Source organism: Peromyscus eremicus, chromosome 2 (assembly GCF_949786415.1).
Source record: "Peromyscus eremicus chromosome 2, PerEre_H2_v1, whole genome shotgun sequence".
Taxonomy (NCBI): Eukaryota; Metazoa; Chordata; class Mammalia; order Rodentia; family Cricetidae; genus Peromyscus; species Peromyscus eremicus.
The window spans coordinates 17,600,955-17,619,910 of NC_081417.1; the positions used below are offsets into that span (position 1 = coordinate 17,600,955).

General features: G+C 38.7%; 1 protein-coding gene across 1 annotated transcript in view; it reads right to left on the reverse strand.

Annotated features, from left to right (window-relative positions):
• Positions 1 to 1,184: 1,184 nt before the first annotated feature.
• Positions 1,185 to 18,956, reverse strand: part of Slc26a7 (solute carrier family 26 member 7) — a 125,437-nt gene continuing 107,665 nt past the window's right edge. The window contains exons 15-19 of the mRNA XM_059253885.1: positions 18,308 to 18,356; positions 6,454 to 6,554; positions 2,757 to 2,811; positions 2,573 to 2,676; positions 1,185 to 1,600 (exon numbers count right to left, since the gene is read on the reverse strand). Of these exons, the coding sequence (XP_059109868.1) occupies positions 1,565 to 1,600; positions 2,573 to 2,676; positions 2,757 to 2,811; positions 6,454 to 6,554; positions 18,308 to 18,356 (345 nt within the window). The 3' untranslated portion in view covers positions 1,185 to 1,564. The remainder of the gene's footprint in view (positions 1,601 to 2,572; positions 2,677 to 2,756; positions 2,812 to 6,453; positions 6,555 to 18,307; positions 18,357 to 18,956) is intronic.

The following is an 18,956-nucleotide window of genomic DNA, read 5'->3' on the forward strand; positions in this document are numbered from 1 at the left end:
CTTGGGAGGCAGAGCCAGGCGGATCTCTGTGAGTTTGAGGCCAGCCTGGGCTACCAAGTGAGTTCCAGGAAAGGCGCAAAGCTACACAGAGAAACCCTGTCTCGAAAAACAAAACAAAACAAAAAAAACAAAAAAAACAAAAAAAAAAGAATAAAGCATAACTGTAATCTAGGGCTTCATATAAAAGTTAATTTGTTAGAAAATTGTGAAATTGAATACTTGTATGTAATTTAAAATGAAATATACACACATTAAGAAATGGTGTCTACACTTCTATCGGGCCCTTAGTGTTGTCAATTATCATGTTATTTTGGTGAATTTACAGATAATCACATCCAAGCTCACCTCTAACAAAAGAAAATGGAAACATACTAGGGAGATCAATCTGCCATCTGTCTGTTTGTCATCTATCTGTCATCTATCTATCTTGGTATAGATAAATTACCTACTACATTTTATTGACTTGTTATCTTTAAAATAGAAAATACACAATTTCTAAAGTTAACCTTGTATCAAAATAGCATAAAACCATTCTACTCATGATATTTTGTCATCTAAAAGATCCTATCTGAAAAAATATTAGATGCTGAATTCTCATATTCTCTGACTGTAATAAAAATCATGCTGAAAGCCGAAAATCTTACATGTGGCATGTAGAAATGAGAGTTATCTGACTGGATATCCTAATGGTTTCCAGTATTCACAATTAAGCAGACGAATTTCAAGGACTCGGTTTTGCTAAAACGCCAGGTTTCTTCCTTGTACAAAAGCACAGTTGAATCCATGAATACTCAGAGTGATTGTGTTGATCCGTATTGACATCAATATCTTCTAGTTTATCTTTTTTCCTAGTTGCTTCATTTCTGTGGATTTTATTCTTCACTGTATATGGTGATACTTTATCTTACTGATGTTTAAATAACTCTGGGGTAAATATGGAAAAACGACTAACTTCTTTTTTTTTTTTTTTTAAAGATTTATTTATTTATTATACAATGTTCTGCCTGCATGTATGTCTGTCTGCAGGCCAGAAGAGGGCACCAGATCTCATTACAGATGGTTGTGAGCCACCATGTGGCTGCTGGGAATTGAACTCAGGACCTCTGGAAGAGCAGTCACTGCTCTTAACCTCTGAGCCATCTCTCCAGCCCTGCTAACTTCTTTTTATGTATAGTTAGATTACCTTATTTTTTATGAACGGCTTATAAATAGTCCAAACCACTTCCAATTAAAGTGTTCTTCCACTTGTTAGCTTACAACAAAATAGAGATAAGACCATACAAAATACTCTCATAAAAGCATCTTTACTATTTAGTAAGCTAAACCTACATGCATATTGATCCCTATAAAAAACAACTAAATGAATCTGTTTATTAAGAAAGATTAGAAAAATAAGGGGTCAGCAAGCCTTCGTCAATGGCTATGCAGTTGCTGACTCATATCATTCTTACTGAACTAGAGGCCATATGCAGCATCCATACACCAAAATTTGTGCAAAATGCCAATATCTGGCCTCTTCGGAACAGTTGCTAAAGATGAGATGTGCACTTCATCACAGGGGGCCTCAGACTTCGCTGTGATCACTGACCTTGCTCAAATTCTAAAAGAGAAGAGGAAGAAGTAAGTACTCATTACTCACATATCTCCTAGTCAGTCCTATAGTGAAAGAATGACTGTTACCAGAAGCCAGCCACAAGTCATGGTATGAAAATGAACATTCTCCGAGGTGTGAGAAAATAGTGATGTTGGGAGGAAGCTCTAAATCCAAGGTCCTGACTGTAGCAACCTAAATGGTGTGACTTCCTTTCATCTTGGTTTCACTAGTTCCGAAAAGTGGCTGAATGAGAGTATCTACCTCATATGGAGTGGCAAACTTACGCAATATGAATAAGGCTTTTAGAATATTCTAGAACACAGTAGATACTCAATACATGTTAATAATGACAGCATTATTTGGAAACTACATACTGTTCTGACTGAAGATGACAAGGCTCACTGTGGGAAGCACTAATGCTGTCCTAGCGAAGAGGAAGGCAGAAGGATTTTAAAGTCGCAGGAAAATTGCAGGAAATGACAGCTCTGGGAATCATTGTAAAACTAACCCAAAAAGCCCAATATTGTACAGTAATTTGTGTACTTGAAGTCGTGTGACCATTAGACTTCGTAAATGCTGTTTCAAAAGATAACAATATAAATGAAGATAGTGACAAGAGTATCTAAACATAAAAATAATATTTAAAATATATATTTAGTATTTCTGCATTGGAGAAAGCCAAGATCAAATTTCAGGACAGTAGATCTTGAAGGCCATTAAAGCAAAGAATCTGCACTTGATAGGTGATCATTCAACTCTCTAAGCCATGACAACATTAGAAGATCCAAGTTATTTAACAATTGTTCTAACTTGCCCACAAAGTAATGTGTACAGTAAATGTGTCAGATGCAAAGAGAAGGAATATTAATAGATTTTTTTATATAAGTTGGAAGGGAAACTGCTATAATACTTCCAAAGCCCTTGATTCTGTAGGCTAGTTTTTCTTACAATGCGTGCTTGCTAAGTTAATCAACTAACCTTATTTGACTGGATGGTACTTATTGCAGCGGGTACTGAGTCAAAAAAAATTGGTTTCTCAGTGTCTAGGTTCCCATAGTATGTCATTGCTTTTATCAAGGATGCTGCAAGAAAGCACAGGATATGTAAAGACACATGGGGCAGCAGAGTCCTTGCTTGATGTTCGCTAATGCCTCACTCTTACCTGTGCAATTGGCTAAGAACACATCGACACCCCTGCTCTTGCAGTCCAGGTAAAGCTGGAAGAAGTGAAAGAGCACACTCATGGTTAGTTCAGAACAGAAGACTGGAGGGAGGAACTGGGTTTTGTGGGGCGGGGGAAGACAATAATTCCTAGGGAAGACAAATGATAAAAACAATGTTTCTGAAGTCAAGCCACCAGAGGGAGGCATTGTTACACAGTTAAGGATATGCCCAGTGAGCTCTAAAAGATACACACAGTGAAACATTTATTCTACAGAGACCAAATTTAGCTGCTCATATTACCATTTCTCTAGAAAAATGAAAAGTTTTTTCTTCCCTGTAAGAATGATATAAGATTGCTGTCAACATCTTTTATGGAAAGTCAAGGACCAACCTGTGGAAATGATGAAGGCTGCTGGCCTGCTAACTTTCATACTTCACACAATTTAGGAATATTTTATTGACTCAATAAATCCCAGCTATTAAACCTCATTATAACCTGAACCAATTTTTCCAGTTTTTTTTTTTTTTTTTTTGGTTTTTCGAGACAGGGTTTCTCTGTGTAGCTTTGCGCCTTTCCTGGGACTCACTTGGTAGCCCAAGCTGGCCTCGAACTCACAGAGATCCGCCTGGCTCTGCCTCCCGAGGCTGGGATTAAAGGCGCGCGCCACCACCGCCCGGCTTAATTTTTCCAGTTTTAAAAATCCATCAAGGTGAGAAATTCTAACTAATGCTTGGGTGCACTAGGGCCTTGACTCTTACCTCCTAGACAACTCAACCAGAAACAATTTATGAATGATTGATATTAAATTCATCAAAAGCAAAATAAGACCATGAAGTGTGCCTAAAGTGTGTGTAAAGGTTCATTTACGGTTGGTGGAACTGGTTATATGATAGTCACACTTCTTATGTACAGGACTCAGACAGTTGCACTTACAATCCGATCTAAGAATGCATTGTAACCATGGACATTATAGATACACAGTTTCTCCCATCTTTCTCCCTCAGTAAGTCATTCTTTCAAAATGAGAACTGTAGATTAATCAGAGTTGTACCAACTTGAGTGTAAATGAAAAAGAACACCAAAAATAAAACATGGGCTCTGACTTTGACATTGAATGAGTGGCTCCTGCTTCTCTAAGTTAATGTGACTAATTCAAGGTGACTTCTCATGTTTGGCTTTCTCTAAAGCCCAGTGGAGCACAAACACATTGCTATTATGGGTGACTTGCTGATGTTGATAAATACAATCTCCAATTCACCAACATGAAACCCCACCTCCACCCCCACCCCTGTCCCTCGTGAAAGAATAAATAGTCACCCAGCTCCCTTCAGTCCACAACTCCAGGAGCAATACTCTTCATGCTGAAATAAGTAAACAATCTAAAGCATTACTAAAACACAGGGAAGCTGGCGTGGCTGGGGGCGCCCTGCTGCTCTCGCTCTAGGCTCTTCCCCGAAGTAGCTGGAACTAAGAAATAGTCTTGCATTCAAATACATTATTTACACTTTAAGAAATGGTTTTAAAACATATATATATATAATTTTATATAATATATATATATATATATATATATATGCTACTACTGTGTATGTGTTTATGTCACCCATGAGCACATGACAGCATACAATGAAGATTTTAAAAAAAAAATTGTGGAGTCAGTTCATTCTTCTCATGTTTATGCAGATTCTGGGGAATCAAGTCAACATGTCAGGCTTGTCTGGCAAGCCCCTTTACCCACCTAGGCATCTCACTAGCTCAGGAAATGACTTTCTAAAGTGAGAAAAGCAATACTAAACACTGGCATTTCTGAGTGCTTCCTAACTATGCTGGCCATGTCAATACTTTACTGAGTATTTCCTGTGTCATAGGTCATCTCTGAGCTCACAATGTGATAGAGTGGGGATCTCTACTTCTAGGGTATAGAAAAGCAAAGAAACGGGGGCCGGGGAGATGGCTCAGCACATATGTCATTCATGTGTCCACACTCACACATGTGACCACACACATGGAGTGCAGGGGAGGTAGAAAGAGTGAAAATAGACATTATCTCCAAGCACAGTAGTATTTGACTGATATATGAATCCAAAATGTTTCTGTCCTTATAGCCTATGTCCTTAACACACATTATAATGTAGCCATAATGCAATAAAGCAAATAGTAAATAATATGGAGAAAAAAATGAAAACAGGCATAAAACTTGTCAAGTACAAGTATAATTTTCCTGAGAATTTAAAAATAAATTGTATCAATTGTCTGAATCCAGCATAAAGAACTTTTAATCCATTACCATGATTCAGGATAAACAAAACCCTTCATTCATTAGCATGCCCAGTGCCTGGTCTTCTTGACTCATCTTAACTGTTAGCCTTCAACCCTAAGCTCAAGGGCCGTGGGTCCCTTGTCATCTTCTTCTCCAATTCTAAGGGGTTTTCAAACATTTAAAGAAGCAACTAATAGTTCCAGCCACAACTGAAGTGCAGTTCAATACCAACAGCAAGCCCACCCACAGGCCTAACTGTGAAGAGGACAAACAGCCACTCTTCCTTGAGCACGGCCCTGGACCACCTGCAGCAGTCTCCTAGGAGAGCTGAAAAGAAGACCTGGGACCAGAGCCAGGCCTCTGAAACTGAATTTTAAGTGAGCTCCTAGGAGTTTAAACGCATTCTCCTGGACTCAGACAACACAGAGAAAAGAAAAATACCAGCCACCAGAGGACGTCCAGTGAAAAGAGACTAGGTACTCAAACCTTGATTTGCTCCATTTCTTTGCTTTCTAAATACCTTCAGTTCTTAAAAACCAAGCCATCTCCTCGTTTCCACAAAGGAATTAACTGAGATTTCAGTGGGATGATTCCCCAGCACGAGGCTGGTGAGTGACAGATCCAGCAGGACACCCAGTTTCCCTCCAACCACATGTGCTCTCATCCTCCTGGACAAGAGGTACTCAGTTTGACCTTACACTGTCTGGAATGTGAAAGGCGGGAAATTTCAAAGTAAATTTAAAATACAAATGAAGAGATAAAAAAATATATCTAGGTTTGAGTCGAAATTCACAGTATGAAGCTGTATCAACCTGTGATTAACCTGAACTTGACAGATCAATATTGCTGTTCATCTATTTATATATTTATTCGGGGGATTGAACCCAAGGCTTTGATTGCTAGTCAGCACTCTATCACTGAACTAGAGCCCCAGAGGTAACACAATAACAAAACAAAACAAAACAATAACAACAACAACATAAAGCAACGATGGGTGGAGAGAAAGAAAGAAGAGGGGACCTCTGTGTGAGCCCAGCTTCCCTCACAAAGCAGTTCCCAGCCACAGTGTGACAGGGAGTAAACGCAGCAGTTTCAGTGAGTGGAGCAGGCAGACACAGAGTCCCGGGAGCACTGGCCTGGTGATGCAGTACCTGAGGGGGCTTTTCTCCATCCTAGAAGACTGAAAATTCACTTCCTGGCAGATATTATGCCCGATACCTCTCAAATCTCAGCCTTCTCACTCCTCCAACTTTGACCCCCTACCCTAAATGTCTAGAATCCAGACTGGTCTTCTGAAGCAAACCTACCCCAGTATAAAGCCCATTGTTCTGTGTCCTTTGTGGGAAAGGGGCTTCAGCTCTGTGGCCGAGGTGGAATACCCCTGCTACTGAAGAGAAGGGAAGGAATCAGGCCTGACCCAGGCTGTGTAGATACCTCAACAAGCGTAGAGACTCCTGTGTAGTCGAAAAAGGTCAAGCCTTTGCAATCCAGGACCAAAGAACACTTCTCACAGGGGCAGGGCTGGGAAACATCCTCTGCAGGAGACATAGAAAATCTAGTTACAATTTGCAGATTTCTGCTGCCGACTTGGTTGAATGGGAGCAAAGCAACAGTGGCCTCGTGGCTAACAGTAATTCTGAACTTTTCATTCTTAAAATTTTCAGTTAGTTACCAATTATTTCTGAGCTCTGTTTTTTGTTTGTTTGTTTCTGTTGTTTTTACTAGACTGCCAGAACTTTAAATGAGTCTGAAAGGATATCTAGCAAGTTAACTCTAAGCACAGTATACACATTCTGAATGGTGCACTATCTAAATCAACTGCTTCTTTTGCGATAGGTCCAGAGCAAGAGCCCTGTTTTGCAATGTCTACAGCTCATGCACTTCAGTTTACATGTTAAAGCAAGGGTCCAATGCTTGGGAGTATTCCACAGCTTTGGAGGGGATCTGTGTTAACATTAAATTTCAGTTAATTCACAGTAAATCTGTATGCACAAAGCTCCAAGTTCACCCCATCTCTATAAAAACCAGTCACAACCAACCAAATAGCATGAGCCTGTTGTGCACAAATGAAAACAGGTGATCAAAACATAGGAAACATACTGAAAATTATTACATGAGAGTTATAGTTAGGAAAATACTCCAAAGTACCTTCTGGTGTATTTTAAAAGCCCTGTTCTGATAAAGGATTTGTTTCCAGCTTACAGTTTCAGGTCATTTTAACTAAGTGACTAAATTAACTATGGGGGATGTTTGAAAATCTTCAAATATGTAGTAGGTGTTATCAAGTATGAGCCAGAGCCTATTCTTTTCTTCAAGTCGCTAATAATTTGGACAGAACTTATACAGATGTGGCCTAAGATTAAATAAAACAAAGTAAAAAAAAAAAAAACAATGGGAATTCATGAAATGGGGGAAATCTCCATGGGGTGCGCTTCTTTCACTGGCAGCTTTGACAGAAATGTCTGTTCTGGCCACAGGAGGCACTTTAACACACGACCCCCCAGGGCCCCTCCAGCTCCTGTGACCACTGCATGCCTGGCATTGCAGCCCTGCCTTCTGTTTCCCTGTTCTCCCAGAGACGTCCACTGTCCTTCCAAACACAACCATCAGTCCCTCAAATAAGACAGAACGCAGTTACAGCTCAGGTCCCCCACTCAGTGGGCGTCTTTGTCATGCCCCATTAGCCTGGCCCCAAGACTTCTCTCCACAGCACAGGGATTCTTGTTTATTCTCTCCCATAAATTGTGCCCCTGGGTTCAGAGATGGGAAAGAATTAAGATGCAGGGAAAAAAAAATGTTCATTCTAAGTAAAGAATATGCACTCTAAGTATCAGGTATTTAAAAACAGATATCTGTGTGGCACACATAATGGCTGTGGAGCCTGCATGGGACTGGGCTAGGCCCTCTGCATGGCGAAACAGTTGTGTAGCCTGATCTGCTTGGGAGGCCCCCTGGCAGTAGGATCAGAATCCATCCCTGTTGCATGAGTGGGCTTTTTGGAGCCCACTACCTATGATGGGACACCTCTCGCAGCCTTGAAGCAGGGGGAGGGCCTTAAACTTGCCTCTACTGGATGTGCCTCCCCATGGGAGACCTTGCCTTCTTGTGGGAGAGAGTGGGAGGCAGAGGTTGGGGTGGGGTGGGAGGAGGGAAGAGGGGGATCTTTGATTGGTGTGTAAAATGAATGGAAAAAAATTTCTTAATAAAAAAAATCTGTGTGGCACACATACAGTACATATATATACATACATACATATAAACATGTATATGCATACATATACACATATATAGGACAGACAAAGTTAGATACTAAACATTTAGTAAGACTAATCATGTTCATAGCATACACTGGAATTCAGTATTTGAGGGTTTCCTATGAAAACCCTTTTGAACATACTGGTTTTAGAAAATAAAATCTTATGTGTCTTGTTTACAGTAGTATGTTAGAACAACTCATACCACTGGGTGTGTATCTTCCCAGCTCTACTTCTAGTCATCAGACACAGTAGAAATATTTACACTACAGACATAGGCAGGTGCTACAACTCTACTCCATATTCCCTACTCCAAAAATTGTTCGTTAAAGAATTACCAGGACTATCACTGCTTAAAGATGGGTGCTTTTAAGCCGGGGGTGGTGGCGCACGCCTTTAATCCCAGCACTCGGGAGGCAGAGCCAGGTGGATCTCTGTGAGTTTGAGGCCAGCCTGGGCTACCAAGTGAGTTCCAGGAAAGGCGCAAAGCTACACAGAGAAACCCTGTCTCGAAAAACCAAAAAAAAAAAAAAAAAAGATGGGTGCTTTTATTATCCAATAGCCTTAATTAAGTGAATGACTAACCCATGGCGATATTTGGTGTTAGAGTTTAAAGGATAGTGATGACAAAATTGGCAGGAAAATTGTTGCACTTCATTGTGTTCAGTATTGTTCTGACCAAATGGCATAGAACAAATATTTCGAATTAAGTGACAATGTACAACTTTTGTTAAAAATTATCCTAAAAATATTCAATATTTAACTAAGAAAACAGAAGACTAATGAATTATAAAGTTTTCTGACATCTCAATGCCTTCTTATTCTTTTTCTTTACTTTTTTGAGATAATGTAATTGCATCATTCCCCTCTTCCCTTTTCTTCCTACAAACCCTCCTATGCACCCCTCTTCATTCTCTTTCAAATTCAAGTCTTTTTTTCATTAACTGTTGTGGGATATTTGTAACACTGTGTGAAGATGTATTGCTGAACAACCAATAGCTAGGCAGGAGGTATGACTGGCAGAGAGAAACTGAGAGGAGGCATCTAGGAGCACGATTTCACCAGCAGACTCAGAACAAGTAGGATATGCAGTAATACAAAGAGGATTCCAAGCCACATGGTTGCACTGGCTGGTTTTATGTGCCAACTTGACACAAGCTAGAGTCATCAGAGGAAGGAGCCGCAGCTGAGGAAATGCCTCCATGAGATCCAGCCATAAGGCATTTTCTCACTTAGTGATCAATGGGGGAAGGCCAAGCCCATGGTGGGTGGGGCCATCCCTGGGCAGGTGGTCCTGGGTTCTACAAGATGAGCTGAGCAAGCCATGGGAAGCAAGCCAGTAAGCAGCTTCCCTCCATGGCCTCTGCATCAGCTCTTTTCCCAGATCCTGTGATCCTGCCCTGTTTGAGTTCCTGTTCTGACTTCCTTTCAGTGATGAACAGCAATGCTGAAGTGTAAGCCAAATTAAACCTTTCCTCCCCAACTTGCTTTTTGGTCATGGTGGTTTCATCACAGCAATAGAAACCCTAAGACAAAGTGGTAGAATACAGAGTGAATACATATATATATTTCAACATGTATATATTCATATATATGGGTTAATTAAGTTATAAGAGCTAATCAAGAAAGCCCAAGTTTTTATAATCAATATTAAGGCTGGCAAATATGGTTCAAGGACAGTCCAACAAGAAAGCTTGCTACATTTGGTGCACATAAATCTATATAGGGCTTGAAACAGCTTAAAAAAAAAGTCCCAGACATACCAGAGCCCACTGCTCATGGGAGTACAGAAGCCTGGCTCCTTTAAAAGGCCCTGCTGTGCAGCAGAGCACTTGAGCAGCCTGTGTGTTGCCTAGGTAAAAACTCCTGCCCCACATCACTGACAAAACAGCTTCCCAGAACTGCAGTGGTTAGCTGTGGCTGGGACAGTTAGGAGCTCCTGCCTTTGCCCGCAGGATCAGATGGGGAAGAGCCAGTCGCCAGAGGCACGTACTAGACAGAGTCCAGCCATTTAAGGTTTGGCTCATGCAGACAGAAAAATACTGCAGATGCACAGAAAGTCAGACCCTAACTTAGGAAACCTCTGAACAGATATAGTATGGTTAAAAATGTGCTTAGATACTGAAGAAAGAAAACAAAATGGGTATAGATAGTCATAGAAAAATAATAAGCAGTTTAAAAAATAATAAAGTCTTTAAAGAGAGAGTAGAGTACTATAAAAGAAATAAGGATAGAAAATACACAGGGCACGTGGACCATATTAGAGCTTTGTTAACTTTAAATATTTTAAATGCTAATGAGCAAAATGTGGCAGCTGCTGAGAGACACTGGATTGTGAAAAGAGCTGCTGAACTGATCTAGCCTGCATATTTGGGGGATATCTTAACTGTAAAATGGAAGTCAGAAAATATGTTACACTGGGGGAGAAGTTATTTATGCCTTTGTTTCCACAGGAAACAAAAAGCTATAGGTTCCTTCAAAATTAATAAAGATCATATTTGACTGGGGGAGACCTCCTGAAAATCTTGGCTACACACATGAAGAAAAAAAGAAAAACTACAAGACAGATGATATATATGCTGCTCCCTCTAGATGGGAACAGCTCTGAAACTGGATGAGACGTGATAAATCTTGTTGGCTACAGAGTCCTCATGACTTATTATTACATGTCATCCTTTCATATGGTAGAGATGGAGATTTATTTATATTACAGTTTAGTTATGCAGTCCAAATGGACTTATAAAGTTGACAGGTGCCTTTTACCTGCTCAAATAGGAAACAGAAAATCATCTTTAGCTGACTTGTGTACACCAACCACACATTCCATACTTGTATTAATACAAATCTGTATGTTACCTTTAAAAGTTTCTGAGTTTTCAGAAAAAAAAAAAAAAAAAAAGACCAGACACCAATGAAAACAAGTAGCCCAGGGGATCCAGTCTCTCAGAGTGCCTCGGTTACAGTTTCCTCAAAATCCTACATCCAGAAAAACTCCAAAGCTGCGGGCTGAGAGGGTCCAGCCTCACAGACTACTCTAGCCAAGACTTCAGATAAGCTCTATACTTGCCCGTCACAGAGACTAAACAAAAAATAATACAGCTAGCTCTCCCAGGATTTGACTATTATCCTAATTTTCTCAGGGTCCTCTAAAGATGTCATCATCCCCAGACAATAGGAAGCAATTTAGAGAACATGATGCCAACATTCCCAAAAGATGGGATAGATGGTTTCTGGTTGTTCAGTGGATGTTTGTCATTGTTTAGGGGGGTTAATTACAAGTTGTTTATTGGTCATGGTCAGGGAAAAAACTAAACAGAGGAGGTTGGATTCAGGGTTCTCTTTCTGAAAAGAAAAAGGATATGGAAAGGGTAGGATAAAAGCATAAATTATTGAATCTACTTTTAAACTAAAAAGCAACTATTAATCTCAAATATTTTACATTCGTGTGGATTTTTGTATATTAATACAAATTTAAGGTATTTTTGTACATTGATATAAATTTAAGGTTATTTTCGTTAGAACATTTCTACTGTTGTTTAAGGTATTTTTGTATACTGATACAAATTTATATATATATATATATATATATATATATATATATATATATATATATATATATATATATATAATGTTTCTACTCTTGTTTAAGGTATTGTCCCTATGCAGCTCATTTTAAAATGTAATGTATAATTAAGAAATACAGGTTATTAAACTTATAGTCATGCCCGGTATGTTTTCAAGGTTAAACAGAGATATTTTAGAAAGATTGGTGGTCTTCAAACACTTCAGGGACCTACAGAATATAGCATTTAAGGTGGTTTAATAACATACAGCTTTTCATGACAGTAAGACATGTCTGCTCCTGGCAGCACCAGTTGACTTCAAAGAAGGATAATTGGCATTGAGAACCTCCGTATGGAGTTTGCTCTCATTGTGGCAGATTTAGCCATTTCCCTAATGACTCTAACTGCCCTAAGCCTCAACTACTAACAGTATGCTGGCCAAAGTGGACAAGCAGGACATAAAAGAAAGTGACCGACGAACTTTGCCAAGACAAGATAGAACAGTCCTTCAAAATTCCTGCTTCACAGAAAAGTCTATCAAATATTCTAGGCTTATAGGCTGAAGATGGATGTCCTAACATTGCAGAGGAACCTTGGGTGACAGTTCATGCAGCCAGCAGTCTCTGTTTTATAGTTTGGAAGTTGCTTGTTCTATACTTCCTGTTTACTCATGTAATATTATATCCTTCTCTGGTCTTTCATGGGGTTGAAGACTAGATAGTTATAATTAAAGTTTTCCTTGTTACCAAATTAAAAAAACAAATTCACAAAAGATATGTAACGTTTATGAGGGTGAGAGACATAAAAGCTTAAGTTGTTTGTCTAAGAAGATGTTTTAAGGTATTAAAGGATATATTTGGGCTGGTAATACAAGTTATAATAGAAAGTGGTTTAGAACTTTGGACTCATCAAGATAAGATAGATAATGGAGTAATGTCTCCAAATTTGCCAAATACAAATGGACTAAACATTGTGAATAAAATTCTTACTTGATAATAGTTCTTATTATATATAATTTTACTGTATTAGAGTTAATACCTTTCCTTTTTATTTAGACAAAAAGAGGGAAATGTGGGATATTTGTACATTATGTAAAGATGTATTGCTGTGATTAATGTAATAAAAAGCTGAATGGCCAATAGCTAGGCAGGAGGTATAAGTGGGATTTCTGTACAGAGAGAGAGAACTCTGGGAAGAAAGGCAGGGTGGCCAGCCAGACCCCAAGGAAGCAGGAAGGAGCTGGACATATGGCACAGAGTAGAGGTAGCCGAGCCACTTGATAGAACTTAGATTAATAGAAACACATTAGTTTAAGTTATAAGAGCTAGTGAGATAAGCCTAAGCTAATGGCCAAGCTTTCATAATTAATGAGTCTCAATGTCACTATTTGTGGGCTGGAGGCTGAAAACAAGCTTGCTACAATTAACTGCTGTAATATATAATATCTAATATTAAATTATATAATATATATTACTAAATATATAAATGCAGCCTGTTCAGTCTGTATAACGATACTTGTATATATATATATATATATGTATATATATATATACATATATGTATATATATGTATATATATGTTTTCAGTCTTTTCTAAAAAGCATAATAATAATACTTACAAATAAGACTTTACAACAATAAACTATAACCTAAAAGAAATTGTTTGAAGTCTAGAAAACAAGTCAATACATTAATTTTCTTCAAAACTTTGCATGTTTTTATCTATAAGCCATTTGGCATGATTTTGAGCATCTCAATATATATCCAAGGCAAGAGATTTATGTAATCATGAAAACTTTGTTTACTGAAGTCAAATTAAACCTTAGAATGGTTTATCAAGTTAGTGTTTTTATAAAGTACTACCATAATTTTATTTGTCAGTCTGAACTTAAAAATGCTACAATGAAAACAATCTATGTTAGATTAACTAGAGAGATTGCTGATGATGCTGTCTAAACAATTAAAAATGGATGGCTGAAGAGCATGGGAATGTTTTTAAGAAAGTTTATTTTGTCTCTTCAACCCTGCCATATTTTTCACTGCTAAATTATAGTCCCCATTTTTGTTATTTTCTTGTAATTATTTCATCATATGTTATTATAGATTACTATAAAATACTTAGAATTTATGAATTGTGATAGGAAATGTTTCTTCCATTGTTGAGTCTATGCTTGTTTATTTCATCTTTTATTTTTATACATGATTTTCTTTTTGCTTTCCTTTTAATCAAATGAGCATTTCAAGCCATTCAAAATAAAATAAATCAAAACAAAGTACTCATCCATATATTTGTGGATAATTATTTAGGTAAGCTATTTTAAAGAAATTAACTAATAGCATCCTTTTAAACAAAAATAAAACTCTGATGGTGACGTTTTGAATTTACTGAGATGAAAATGTAAATACAACGGACATTTTGAAATCTTCCAGAATAACAGTAATTTTCTTCTGCCCACATCTCCTCAGCCTTACCATTCCTCCTCTACAGATACAATCCTGTGTTCCACACTTGTAAGTAAATCAGGAAGCACAATAGGAATTGCATCATCCTAGATAAGAGTGGAGAGAAGTACAGCAAATAGCCTGCTCTAAGCAAATGAGGGAAGCTTGGAGCATGTGCAAAAAAAGACAACTAATCTATCCCCACAGGGCAGGTGGTAAATGATGGGCTCCATCAACAACAACAACAACAAAAAAAGTTTCAGAAGACATTAACCATCAGGTGTGGGTAGGCGATTAAACCCAGAATGTGGAAGACAGCTCTTTCCTGTGGAATATTCATTAACCTCTTTAATTAAAAAATATTCATAGTTGCATAATTTAGGAGTGTTTTCCATTTACTTCAAAAGATTCTGACAGTCTGTGAGTTACTTGTAATTTTTAAAAGCGTCTGCTATCAGTATCAATTATTGAGAAACAGAATTATCTCTCTAATTTCTTCTTTTTTCTTTTCTTTCTTCTTCTTTTTTTGTTGTTGTTGTTTTGTTGTTGTTTTTCGAGACAAAGTTTCTCTGTGTAGTTTTGGTGCCTGTCCTGGAACTCACTCTGTAGACCAGGCTGGCCTTGAACTCACAAAGATCCGCCTGCCTCTGCCTCCCAGTGCTAGGATTAAAGGCGTGTGCCACCACCGCCCAGCTTCTAATTTCTAAGGGAATAAGGGAAGAAGGAATATTTAAAACGAACAATACTCTCTTTGGAAAAACGTGCAATTATTACTGAACATTTCATTTACAGGTCTGTTCTCTCACAATCAGTTAATTCACATGCACTGTGACTGTAAGCACCCTGTAAATGTAAGTCAGTGCTGAGCAGTGATGATGGTGCCTACCTTCAATAGATGTGCAGTCAAATGGAGACTATTCAGCTCAGCTTGTAACTTAGGAAAGTATCAGATACACAGAAAGTGCTAAGGAAGAACCAGAAATAACTGACAATGCCCTCCCCCAAAACACCCCCCACCACAAACACCTCCAAAGTCTACCTTCTCCTCCTTAGTACCTGTGAATATGCTACCTTACAGGGCAACAAGAACTTTGCAGGTTTGGATGTTACCGTGGGGAGATTATCCTAGACCATCCAAGTGTCAGGAGATTCAGAGTCAGAGAAGAGACAATGAAGAAGGGATCAGAGAGACCTGAAGATGCCTCTACTGGCTTGAAAATCAGTGCCAGCATGAACCAATCAATACAGATGGACCAAGATGGAAAGGAGCAGGGGATTTTCCTGTAGAACCTCCAAAAGAAGTATATCCCAACTGTAACTCCAATGCCATGCTCATGGGACTCCCTCCAAACTTCTGTCACTACACTATAATGTAATAAATGTGTGCTGCTTTAAGCCACTGAGTTTAGGATAATGACAACAACACTGACAGAAGTCTATACACTTGAATTTTTTATTTGGGGTTTAAGAGTAAAGCAAGGGTCTCAGGAGGGTGGAAGCTTGCTTAAACATTGGGGTCCATGACAGCAGAAACCAGGTCTACTTTCTTAATCATTTACTATGCAGCACCTCTTACTATTCCTAAGATCAAGTAATCTTAAAGGAATATGTGAAGTATTTTCCAGGTGAATAACAACATGAAAACTGCATGAATGAAAAGAGCAAGAGTTATATGTGCAGAGACCTTGAGGGAACCTATGGGAATGTGTGGGAAGACCACACACACACACACACACACACACACACACACACACACACACACACAGAGCAAGTTCACCATGGCAACAGAGACTCCATAGGGCTCCTGTTAGCACTATCGTCAGATGACCTAAAATACCAAGCATACTTCTTGACGATCTCTTCACAAGTTAATGATTACAGTTTTCATTCAGAAAAAAAAATGCCATGCCTTCCATCTTCTAACGTATGGAGACGGTTTTATAGGTTTGTTTATTCTGCTGTATGTCAGCTCTCCATCTGAAAAGGATGTTGGAGAAAGGGGATCTGGGGCTCTTTTCTCCTTTACCCAGTGCTTTTCTTAAGTCTCACCTTGACTGAGCCTCTTTGGGTCCTAGTCTTTATCCCTTAAACCAGCTGAGTGTCTCCTAGGTGGCTGCATAACACATTTAACTTACCATCCTGTAAACTAAACACAGCTCCCTTATAGACACGCCTGGATTCCATTGTTCCCTGTTTGAAAGTTTTAAGCTTTAGCATCATTTGTCTCACAACAGAAAAAAAAACAATCTGAAAGTCATGTTGATTCGTTTTGAATGAGATTAAGAAGTGGGGAGGGGGACAGGGTCACAGAAATGATACCTTAAGGTAGTAAGCCCAGGAAAAGATTTGGTGATGAAACTGGGAACAACACTACAGAAGGCTTAGAAAAGTGGGGGCAAGGTGGTGTGGCTGAGTAAGAGAGGGGGGCAGGAGGAGGAAGAGGAGGAGAAACAAGCTGCTGATGGTTAGGGATAAACTAGAGGGTCCCAAAAAGTGAGAGAATGAAGATGGCGAGTGAATAGGTAGATAAATTTTCTATCAGCACCTTATATTTTGAAATGCATTTCCCTATAATCTACCCTTTTCTCTGTTTCTTATTATGATTTCTTCTTAAGATAATATATAATTACAAGGAGTATTTAGTAATTTCCAAATACAATGAGACTCTGGGGTTATTTTCTTGTTCTAAACTTTCTTCTATTAATAGCTTACAGCTTAGGAGCTGAAGAGATGTCTTAGTGGTTAAGAGCCTGTACTATTCCTAAGCCAGGACCTGAGCCTGATCCCCAGAACTGCTTATAGGGTGCTCACAACTATCTGTAAGTCCAGGTCGAGGGATGCAATGTCCCTTCTGGCCCATGCAGGTATTCATGTGCACATGCCCCACCCTCAACCTCCCCACACATATACACATAATTAAAAATACAATGAATGAATCTTTTCAAATAATTTATATAGTAATTTCACATTGGCAAGTAAATCTGCATGCATAATTTCTATCATTTGAAACATGCTGAAACTTGTATTATAGCCCCAGTGTATGGTCACCAGAGAAACAGCCAGTCAGACCTTATATCATACTTATGAATCAAGTTCCCATTCACTGCAACAGACTTTTAAAATTTTCTCCCTCTCATTGTTCTTTTTCTTTCTCACCAACGAATGATATTGAAATGGTATAATGTATAATTCCATGTCAACCTGTTGGAAATTTAGTCTCTGGTTAGATATGATTTGGATTTTATTAATTCTGTTTTTTATCACCTAGTTGCTGTGCTGTTCTATGGTTCCACTCATACTGCAGGGTCATGCACCAGTATTTTTCCGCTCAGACTGCACAGTGTGCATCAGTACTGGTCCACACATACTGCAGGGCTGTGCATCAGTACTTGTGTGCTCAGACTGCACAGTCATATATCACTGCCTCCTGTATCTTTTAGTGTCTGTATATTGAAAGAAAGTCAACTCAACTCATGCTCTTAGAGGAGGATTAACTTATAGCGAATAAACATTGGCCTGGAAAATTTATCAAGGACATATCATTAAAACATTGTTGCTGTCACCTGACATTTGTCCTAGGAAAGCATGAGCCTGTAATTGATTTAGTTGTGTGAAGTAGAAATCTAAAATGTATGTGGGATAATGTTTGGAGGAAAGGTTGATCTATATTAAGTCAACATAAAGTTGAGGTATTCAACTTATGGAGAAGGAAAAGGAGATAGATGGAGGCAAGAACAAGGGACAGGAGTGGACGGAGGAAAAAGAGATGAAAGAAGATAAGGGAGAGGAAAAAGAAAAAGAAGGAGGAGGAAGAGTGAGGAGAGAGGCAGAGGAATAAAAAGGAGGAGAAGGGAGACTCAGAGAAAAGGGGAAGGGAGAGAAGGAGAAAGTAAGGAGAGAGTCTAGCTGAAGAACAAGGAAAACCTGAAGGTAGTGGGAAGCCAACAGAGAAGGAGAGGAGAAAGGGATTTCTATCCTCTGTAAATTCAAGTCAAAACATTCAGACTCGCTTTTCCTTAGAGAACTCACCGTTGCAGTTACCATTGGACAGGGAGTTGAGCAAGGTGTTCTGTTCGCACTGAAATCAAAAGAAATGCAAAGAATAAAAATGTGAAACAATATAGCTACCAATGACAAAGCCCCACATTCCCTTCCCCATGACAAGTGACAACAATTAGCTCATTCAGATGTTTTTCTCTAGGCTTGTTTCAGATGCTGTGTGCAGTGAACTAGGAAATGAAGAAACAATTATGGGCTTGAAGTAAGGATACATAAGTTCAGTAGATACTTTGTTCACTGAGTCAGATGTTAGGACATTTTCTGACAGAATAAATTTGTTTTGATCTGAGGTCAGAAATTATCTCATACACATTAGCCCCATGAAAATGCCTGGGAAACATTTATGAGTTGCTAGAAGTCAGGGAGTGAAAACAAATTGGTTCTGTATCATATAGTTCAAGATGGATGCTATCTGTTTATCAAAAAGTGTACTGTTTTTTGCTGTTGATGATGATGAAAATGGGTATTTTTCAGTGTTTACTAAAAGCCAGAATCTTGGTGACATTAATAATTGAGTCCTCGGAACCATCCTGTGAAGTTACTAATCTTGTGTTCCATTATGAAGGAATCAAGGATGAGAAAGTTAGAAAAACAGGCCAAAGTCACAAAGCTAGGAACA